At 42.7% G+C, this 10,766-nt stretch overlaps 1 protein-coding gene across 1 annotated transcript; it reads right to left on the reverse strand.

Moving 5' to 3' along the window:
* Positions 1–1,807: 1,807 nt before the first annotated feature.
* NPY (neuropeptide Y) lies at positions 1,808–9,562 on the reverse strand. The gene is made up of 4 exons (XM_032753433.2): positions 9,381–9,562; positions 8,227–8,414; positions 4,097–4,177; positions 1,808–2,008 (listed from the first exon to the last, which is right to left on the reverse strand). The coding sequence occupies exons 2-4, from the start codon at positions 8,412–8,414 to the stop codon at positions 1,984–1,986; spliced, it is 294 nt and encodes a 97-aa protein (XP_032609324.1). The 5' UTR covers positions 9,381–9,562; the 3' UTR covers positions 1,808–1,983.
* Positions 9,563–10,766: the final 1,204 nt, after the last annotated feature.

The raw sequence follows: 10,766 nt of genomic DNA on the forward strand, positions 1-10,766 counted from the left end.
ATGGGACCCACACGGTGTGAAGGTTAAGCCCTCCTTCTAATAAGATGAGGTGAAGAAGCAGAGGGATCAAGGCCCGGGTTGAGTATAAGTAAAATGCGGTTGTTTAATGCTAAGTCTTCTAGGCATTTAGGTTTGATGAGGTAAGAGATTAAAATTTTTGTTTAAAATCGAATTCTTGGATTCTCTCTGAATGGGTCATATACATTATTCCTGTTTGCTCTACTCCGTGTAATCAAGAGTTCTACAGTCATGCATCTATTATCAATAGGGGTACTTTCTTAGAAATGCATTGTTAGGTGATCTTGTTGTTGGGCAAACATCATAGAATGAATGTACTTACACAAACCTGGAAGGTATGGCTTTCTATACTCCTAGGCTATATGATATGGCCTATTGCTCCTAGGCTACAAACCTACACAGCAAGTGACTGTACTGAATACTATAGGCAATTGTGACATAATGGTAAGTATTTGTGTATCTAAACATAGAAAAGGTACAGTAAACATTCTGTATCATAATCTTATGGGACCACTGCTATATGTGTGGGCCATCATTGACCAAAATGTTGTGAAGTGGTATAAGACTATATGCATGGTGATGAGTACTCAGCCTATCCATGCTGAAAGATGGATTTTTCAGTCAACTTTCTTTGTGTATTACTAATTTTAATAAAGAAAATTCCCAGATATACTAGGTTAATAACTTTGATGTGTAATAAATTATGACTTACTTAACTTTTTAGATTTTAAAAATGCTTTACATATTGGTATTTAGTTCCAAAAATAAAGAAATAAAAATAAAGGAAATTTTAGGGAAATTGTGGAACAATTTTATCTTAGTTTCATTAAAGGAAATTACATTTTGCAGCAACACTGACTCCATTGCCTGAAAAAAGTTATAATTTTTTATATGCAGAGAATATTGTATATTCTACAAGATTCCCTAGGTCATGATGAATATTGCTATTCATGCATTTTTTGCTAAAGTTTTAAGATGTCACATAAACATATTTGTGCATATTTTTTACAGTGTGGTATGAAGTACCAGTATGGGATAAGACTCCTTTTCTTTGATTTAGAAATGACATGTAAAAATATAATAACATTTATTCTAAAGTAAGCCCATGCAAATAGGTACTTGAAGGAGGAAGTTTAATAAGTTTCAGCTAAATTAATTAACATGCCCCATGTTGTATGAAAAGATAATCATCCCACTCATTGTATTTCTGACTCAAATTCTAACAGTAGTGACCAAAATAGATGTATAGACCTCAACGGTCTGATATGATAGCCACTAGAGACTTAATGGCCTTTTAAGTTAAAATTCATTAAAATTAAATAAAGTTTAAAACTCATCTCTTTATCTGAACTAACTACATTCAGGGGCTCAAAAGCCACATGTGGCTAGTGGCTGCCATATCAGACAGAGGGATAAAGAACATTCCACAGAAAGCTCTAGTTAGTCAGGAAGTCCTGCTGACAGCACTGGTTAACAAGGTTAGCAAGGGTTCCATGTTAATGGGGGGAAAGCTCAGAAAAATTTCCCCAATTAGCATTCCTTTGATCAATATCTTCAAATGCATCTATATGTTTTACACACATACACACATACACACACACCCACACAGCTGATCTTGGTTATCATGAATAATCATATCTTCATATCCTTCATAGCCGCTGTTTTAATATTACTGAAACAAACCCTGAATCTGCTAGTTGAGGGAGACTATAATGACTAATTGTTAATAATACATTTAATGAAAATAATCCTCACTATTGTAATAGATTTTTCATTGAGGAGGACACACTTTTGAATGCATGATACTTTATTTAAACACACATATATACAATGATGACAAAGGAAAACATTGCAGAATTCAGCACAATGGCTGCATGCATTGGTAGGAATGGGTGGACTCTCGTTTTACACGATGAAATATGAGCTGAAAATAGGAAAAGGCCAGAGAGCAAGTCTCATCTCCCATCACCACATTGAAGGGTCTTCAAGCCTGTAAAACATAAGAAGCAAAGCATGTAAGGGAAGCTGCCCAACTTCTGAGGTATTAGCAAGGGTGAGACATTTAGATCTGAAGTGAAAGATGACCGGGAACTGTTGAAAAGTCTCCTGTTGGCATTCTAAATAAGAAGCCATGTGGAACATGAGATCGCGAGGCGGAGGCACAATATGCACAGCCGCAGCTAAGCAGCTTTCCACGATGTTGACAGGCGTCTCGGGCAAACATCAGAGGGAGCATTTGAAAGGCTCTGTATGTATCAAAGGAGCCGAAGAACACCACAATCTTTTGAAAATCAAAATTACAGAAATCACATGAAGCTGTAACAGGAAAGTTATTGTTCCTCAACTCTAAATATGCATCCTTTTCCTGCCAGCTTTATTATGTAGTAAGATGCTACTTATTGGACTATAATAAGACCTTTTTAATAAAATAGCACTCGTAGGCAACTTCAAGACTGTCAAGTTTTGTCTCCTTCTAACTGCACATGATGGAGTCTGCCAATCAGGGTGCAATTAATTTTACTTCATGCACTAACTGTGTGACCTTGGGCCACAAAACAAAGACAAAAACCAAGGTTCTAAGTAGGTCTGCGTTGTTATTTTTCTAACAGTAAGTCGATATCGTCTACCCCAAACTTTTTATTGTGGCAAGCATCATATGCATGTCAGTGAAACATGGAAAGACATTTACTGCTTAGTATTAAAGACAACCCCGGCCAGGCATTATGGCTCACAACTGTAATCCTAGCACTTGGGCAGGCTGAGGAGGGAGGATCTCTTGAGGCCAGGAGCTCGAGGCTGCAGTGAGCTATGATTGCACCACTGCACTCTGGCCTGAGTGACAGAAGGAGACCTTGTCTCTGAATAATAATAATAATAATAATAATAATAAAATTTTTTTAATTAAAATAATGACCCTTACAAATTTTCTACCTGTTTCCCTTGCATTCGCTATTTAAGTCTGGGCTGGTTCCTCCAGGGACGGGAGCACTGAAGTTTTTCTCAGTTCAAATCGTTGTTCCCTTTAGAGAAAACAAATCTCACAACTCTATACTAACACCCTTCATGCTGGCTGGCCATTTCCCAAGAGAACTGAGGGAGGTTAGAAGGGAAGGTGGGTGGCCCAGCGGGTCACCCTGCTGAGTCTCTAGGGAGAACTTGACGGAGAGCCACGTGTCAGTCACACTCACTGAGCAAGTGTTCTAGTGACCTCTTCTGGGGAACTTGGTTCTTGACGTTATAGAACTCTGGGTTTAAGGCAGCCAAGCTGCCACAGACATGCGTGGACCCTGTGAACTATGATCTTACTGTGGTTAGAGACAGGAAGCAAGGACTGAAGAGCCAGGAGGTTATGAAGATGGAAGAGGACCAGGCTCCTCTTCAGCAGCACTCCTTGTCCAGGAGGCACCAGAAAATCTTAGCTCGATGTTTCACACTTAGACATTGGTGGGCACCTCTTTCCAAGACAGACCCAAACTACAAGAAAGTCCTGAGACTACAGATAAACTCCTAAGAATACTGTCATTCAACGTGCGTTCATTGAATGTAATAAATCACTATGTGACACAGGTTGAACTAAAATATGTCAAAAAGTAATCCAGAGCACCTAAGTTACCTACAGCTTCATGTAAAACTGGGAAAGTTGGAGTAAAAACCACGTGGGACATTTCCTAGGACATCTGGACACTCCACATATATAAACACTACAGAGCTTCCCAGCCAGAGATGGACAGTTGGTCATTTCAATTTAGAGTCAGGGACTCACTCTATGCTCCCCTGACTCCAACAATGTTAGAAATTCTATATAATTTCTAAGTTAAAAGTCAATTATTTTTAAAATTGTGAAAGGAGCACCAAATAACCTGGGCTAAAAAATGTTATTCCACAGAAGTTTAGAGATTTGAAAATGAGTACATGAAAAGAGAGGTCTCCTCTGCCTGCTTCTTCATCCTCATTTCTGCCGAAATCTCCCCTAGTCTAGAAGCCTGGTAGTGCCTCCCACCAGGCACCTGTCTCTGACTTCCCTCCCCTGGGCACCTTGAGCTCAGCAACAATGTCCCCATCACAAGCCTTGTCATACCGAGTTCTGGGAACATTTTCTGTGCTTTCTCTCATCAAGAGGTCGGAAATCAGTGTCTCTGGGCTAGATCGTTTTCCATATCTGGAAAAAAAAAAAAAGTCTTTTAAAGCAAGTTTGGAATAGGTGTAAAAACCTTTAGGAAAAAGGAAGATAGTCTCCTATTTGGGATGTGAAAACTCAACATTATTGTCAGTTGTTCATCTGTAACAAGCAAGGTAGGTGTATGAAGCATATATTATCGAAACATTATCATAAATATTATTTCAAATTATTTATATATATATTTAAACTTTGCTCAAATACTCAACAAATAATCTAGGAGGTTACTTAAACTGAACCAAAATTCCTAGTCAAATTCCTGCCTTTTTAAACAACCACAAATAATATGTATAGAGATACATACTTTTATAACTAGGTGACAGGAAATTTGAAAACATGGAAGCATGATTGTAAATGTTTCCACAATTAGTTAATTGGCTATTGTTCTGATGATACACAGCAGTTTAAATCTTAACAAGAAGACCAGATGATATGTCAAAGACAGTCCTAGAAAAAAAAAATCAGCAGATTGCCATCTAAGACCCACCTGTGTCTTTGAATCCCAATTTTCTCATTTGTAAAACAACCCCTGCTTAAATCAGAGTCTTTGTGAACATCCAGTGTGAAATGTGAGTCACAATGCTTTCAAAGTGACAAAGTGATACACATATGCAAATTACTGCTGTTGAAACGCATCCATTCTTCTGGCTACCAACAGACCCTGGGTCTTATATTTTTCATATTCATTCAAGGTGCCAAATGCTAAAGTCTTTCCTGATGCTGTGATTTTAGCCTCCCTGTAAGTCTAAAGGAATCTAACTGATCCATGGAAATGTTCTTTTTTTGTTTTGTTTTTTCTCCTGTAGCAGGATATGGGTGAGACAATACATACAGGTAAGGTTTCGTTTACCTGCGATGGTAGTGTATGCTCCCCACTCCAGGACACTACAAAAGGGCCAGATAAGTCTATGCCAAATTGTATCTTTTGAAGAGGCCATTTTTCCCTTTCTCAGAAAAGGCATTGGACACCATTCGCCACTTTGTTTAGAAATCAATTAGCCTGGTATGGATTGGTTAATAGGTCCAACAACTGAACAAAGCTGATGGAGGGTATATTCTAATTGCCAAGCAAAATTATATCTAAATTTTGGAAAGATTTTCTATTACTGTTCTTTTGCTGAGACTCAAGGGAAGCAAAAACAAAACAACTCCCTGTCCCACTCCCATCATGTGTGAGATTTCCTCAAAGATTTTCTGGAGTTGCGATATTAGACTATAGGCGCCTGCTTATACTTATTTATTCTGTCCATCCATTGGTTTTACTAATCGTAAAAGTCTAGGGCAACCGTAACTCATTTATCTTCATCACGCTCCAGCGAGGAAAAGAACTGCCAACTGTTTTCTCTAATTTACCAGTAAAGAACCTAAATCTGAAATAGGAGGATTTGCACAGTCATAATCTTGCATCCAGTTCAGCATTGTTCACTCTTCTTCCTTAATTAATTCTGGATCATCCTTCCCCTCTACAATGCTGTAACTTTCAAAGATTGAGTCCTTAGAGTAAAGATTCTCAAACTTGGCTGCACATTAGAATCACCTGGGGAGTGTTAAAAACACACTCTAAAGCCCAGGCCCCATCCCAGAGGGTCTGATTTAATTGGTCAGGGGTGGATCCCAGCATCAGTGTACTTTAAAAGCTCCCCTGATGATTTTAATGTGCAGCCAGGAAGGAGAAACACTAATCTAAGCCTGAGTTTCTCCGGGACTGGCTATTCTGTGTAATGGGGGCTGTCCTGGGCATGGTAGGATATTTAGCAGCCTCCTTGGCATCTATACACCTAGATACCAGCAGTGCCCACCTCCAGTTGTGAAAACCAAAAATGTCTCCAGACACTGCCAAATCACACCTGGGGAGCATAAAATCACCCCCAGTTGAGAACCACTGATTTAGGGGGCTATATAAGTAAATCGTAGGAGACCCACACTCTAGAATAAGTAATGCAGCCTCCAGAAGCAGTGAGCCAGGGGTATGTATACAGCAACAGGAATATAAGCACAAATTGAGCGCAGGGGGAACGGGGGTAGGGGGGAAAGAAAGATAATGATATCAGATTATATCTATACTAAATTAAAGCACATCCACAAATGACCCTGTAATTTTCAGAAACACACATAGCAGTGGGTGTCTGTGGTGGGAAGGAGAAGATGGATGTACATTAAGAGCCTCTGCTGGTTTCTAAGAAGGAGTTTACATGAAGATGAGACAGGAAACTCTGTCTCAGAGACCAGCTCATTCCCATATAAGCTGAATCTCTTGCCATGAAACCCAAGTCCCTTTCCCTTATGTTTTTTTCTCATCAAACATGTTGGAGATAACACTGCCTGTTGATGGTAGTGACAACATCCAAAGAAACTCAAAGGAGGGCTCCAATTCCATAATTCCTACAAAAATAACTTTCATGAAATGTCCTTAGCTTCACGATTTGTGAAATGGAGATAATTATACTCCCTTTAAAGCTTTGAGGTAAAGACTGAATGAGATAATGCCTAGGAAAACATTTTAAAATGCTAGAGCTTTGTAGAATGGTAAAGCTTTATAGCAATCATCTTCGGAAAAATGAGTTACACTGTATATTATGCTATAGCTAAATAACTAACAAAGGTTTTTCTAGAAAAAAACAGTTAATATCTTTTTGTTCATACAAGTTCTCTTTGATCTGCATGACGGCATAGCATAGCAAGAATTTGAATTAATTAACTTTCTGGGAAGTATGGAATATAAAATATTGTTGCTTTTTGCTAATTAAAATGATCAGATTTCAAGGGATCACAAACAAATACTATTTAATTCTGGCATTTTCATGTTTTTCAGATTCTATATAAATTGGGGCTTTTTCAAAAGTTTTTTAGGATGTTAAATACCTTTTTGATGAAACAGGAAAAAGCAAACTTTATTTTAAAAGTATAAATCCTCCCCCTTTTGGATCCTTTCCAACTACTCCCTGACTTGTAAACAGTAAAAATATGGACTAAATAAATAAATAAACCCCACAATACTTTAAACGTATAATTTAAACATGTTAACTAACACTAATGCTTCTAAAGGGCTTATCTTTTAGATATGGTCAAATGACTAAAATCATTTAATCTCAGTAATTAAAATAAGATTTTAAATGATTTAGAACTAAGATCAACCAATTTTGAAAACAAAATTTAAATCCTATGTAATTTGTAAAATAGTTTGGATTTGATTTTTCCCTTAATTGTCAATGTTGAGAGTGAAAATACGGCATTCATTTTGACTTTCTGAATGTTCAGAAAAAAGTTTACAATTTCTCAGATTCCATGTAATCCCTGATTTCATCCTAAAGTTACTGGACCCAACGTAAGTTTCTTCTTAATGAAATACCAAGTGGGCACTTTCTTTTCAGAATTCACAGCTATAAAATAGGGAGATCTCTGCATTTTAGATAAACTTTTCAGGCTGAATCTCTAATTATTGGGACTAGGATTTTCAAATATGAGAGTGAGACTGCAAAAAAAACACAGTACAGAAGACAAGAAAATAGCTCTATTTGACGTTTTCTAAATACTGTCATTCAATTAGCCCTGGGCAGGCCGGAAAGTCTGACACTGTCTGTGGCAACCCTGCAGTTTACTCCTTGGTTTCGTTTTCTTTGGTGGTCGTTCTGTTTTTCCTAGACACCTTGCTAGCGTTTCTCCCTACAACATTTCTCTGGCGCATTCTTGCCCCTTTCACTGGGTACTTTCGAGATTTCTGGACAGGGCCCCACTGCTGTAAGAACCACAACAAACCCTAAGAGGTGAGTGAGAGGAGATTGCCAGCCTACCAGCCTGGGGAACCTGAATCTGGGGATCACGACTCTTTGACTGTAGTTGCACAAAATGGAAGGTACCCATTTTGTGTAGAGTGTGCCCTGTACAAACATTTACCTAGAGCTAAGTGCCTGATACTGTCCTGCCCTGGGATAGAGCGAAGGAAAAGAAACAATCCCTTTCCCTAACATCCCCAGGATCTCCTGGTGTGCAGGCACTGGCGCTCCCGGAGTCGGTCCCGCGGTCCCACCCACCTCTGCCTGGTGATGAGGTTGATGTAGTGTCGCAGCGCCGAGTAGTATCTGGCCATGTCCTCCGCTGGTGCGTCCTCGCCCGGGTTGTCTGGCTTGGAGGGGTATGCCTCGGCCAGCGCACCCAGGCACACGAGCAGGGACAGGGCGAGGGTCAGTCCGGACAGCCCCAGTCGCTTGTTACCTAGCATCTGCGGGCACAGAAGGCTCAACGGATGGGCTTGGGGATTCAGAGCACCCACGAGCAGCACCTCCCTCCTCTGCCTCCCGCGCTCCTCCTCCTGCTACCACCCGCGACCCCCAATCCGCTCTCGTCCCAGTCCCGCAGAGAGAACCCAGGCGTGGCTAGCACCACCTTGCGGGCTCCGGGCGCCGTCTGGCCGGGACCTGCCCCTCTGCTCCACCTGAAAACTTCGCGCAACTTCGTTCCAAGTCTCAGGGACCAAGAAGCGCGCGGCAAGAGTGCAAGGTGGGGGCCCCGCCAGTTTAGACATTCAAAATCGAATTGGAAGTTCCTCCTGCTGGGTCACTTTTCTCCCCTCTTGCCCAAACTCTTGTCTGGGAAGAAAACTTTCTTCTCTGTTACTTTTGGTCTGCCTAGCTTCAGGGGATCAACGCTGACAGCAGAGTTCACCTCGGGGTGACGACTGCGGTGGAGAAGGGGAAAGAGAATTGCTCCCTGGGCCAGAATTGCTCCAAAGAGATTTGGAGCCCAAGAATCCAGGGAGGTGGCAGGGCGCGGGGCTCCCGAGTTCCAGGGATTCCTCACTCGATGGCTGCCGGGGAAACCTTCCTACCGCGCACCGCTTTCTGGGCCTCAAGGCGGCGACCCGCAGGGAGACCGCCAGCTGCCTTGGGATAGAGGTCCCGGGTTCTCCCTCCATATCTGCTAAAAGGTAACTCAGAAGAACCGCCCAGCGGGAAGGGCCCGGAGGAAGGGCCGTGGACAATCAGAGGGGAGCAGAGGAACAAGTGGAATTTAGCCGCCAGGAGTTCTGGTCCGCGTCGGGGCGCGGAGCCGGCATAGTCCCGGCTGGGGAGTAGGGCGCGATCCTCCCAGGGCCCCAGGGCTCCACAGAGCGCAAGGCTGAGCCTCTAGCAAGTTCACGGGCGCCCCGTTCACTCCCACCCCTAGACAAACGGGTCGTAGCACTCACGGTGGCTGGCGCGCGGGCGTGGCTGGGCGGCAAGTACTCTGCTGTCGGACGAGCGTCTCCGAGGGGTGAGAGCCAGCGGATAGGGTGCAGAGAACGGGTCGCGACAGGGCTTTTATGGAGCTTCCTCGCCGCGGCAGGAGGGGCCTCGGGCAGTCACGCTTGGGCGACTCCCACCCGCCACTTCCCGCCCCCGAGTGGCAGGGGGAGGGGGCTGGAACCGCAGCCGCACGAGTGTCGACTTAGGGAGCCACCCACACACCAACCCTCCCGCCCCAGGCACTGCCCGAAGAAGCGCGGCCTGGGACCGCGCGAGCGAGGCAGCGCGCTCCGAGCGCGCTGGACAACACCAAAGCCCAAGCATCTGCCCTCGGGCAGTGCCCGATCCCTGTTTTCCTTCTTTCCTTCACGCCCCGTCTAGTCCTGCCAGAGATAGGAGCAGCCCAGACGATTCTTGTCTCCTGCCAACAGGACTACCAACCCACTGGGCGCCGGAGTAGGAAGCACCTGAATCCTCTTTGTGGTGGGGCATCTCCAGGACTAGTGCGGCATCCTCGCCGGGCACAACTGCGCGCTGTTGGAGTGAGGCAACTGGGCGCACAGATTTTTCCTGCACTTAGAACAAGTCGGAGGCAGCTGCCGGAAGTCTCCAGCTAGAGGGTCCCAAAGCTGCGCTCCCCACCCCACCCCCGCGCGTGGTTTCAGGGGCTTCTGCCCCTTCTCTCAGCTGGTTTTTCTAGATCAGCCTTCCTCAAGTACTCGCTCAGACGCAGTGAGCCAGGCTCGGTCGAGACATGAGTGTGGCGACTCAAAATTCCCCAGAGGGGGAACACGGTAAACCTGTTCCCCCAGTTTGCTGAAAAAGAGCCACGCTTCCAGCTTCTAGAGACTCTTTTAAGCTCAGTTTTAAAAATATATATATTTTTTTCTTTTTTGGTCCAAAGTGACGGTAGTTAAATGAGCAACAGTTTCTGTCTTATTTGCTAACCCTTGTATAGTCCTATGTACGTTCAATTAACGTTGAGAATGTGGGTTCTGATTAAGATGAAACATGTTAAAAACGATGAACATTAATTTGCTCATCGCGCTAACCCTGTTGAATGAATATGCAAGATACAGAAACTATTATTACAGGATCAAGATTTTATGCAGTGGACTGAGATCTGAAAGTTCCGTGAATGAATGCTCCTGTATCTTTCTAAATAAAATGGCATTTTATTTCTAAATGAAATAAAAGTCTGAATCTTTCTAAATAAAAAGGCATGTTGGGAAATTAAAGCATTAAGTTGCATGTTATTTTAATGCTAAAAGGACAAGTGATTCTGTTAAACTGACACTTAGTTTTTGTGCTGTTCCAACAGCATTGAATTAAATATCAAAAACTGTGAA

This window comes from Hylobates moloch, unplaced genomic scaffold (genome assembly GCF_009828535.3).
Source record: "Hylobates moloch isolate HMO894 unplaced genomic scaffold, HMol_V3 SCAFFOLD_1, whole genome shotgun sequence".
NCBI lineage: Eukaryota > Metazoa > Chordata > Mammalia > Primates > Hylobatidae > Hylobates > Hylobates moloch.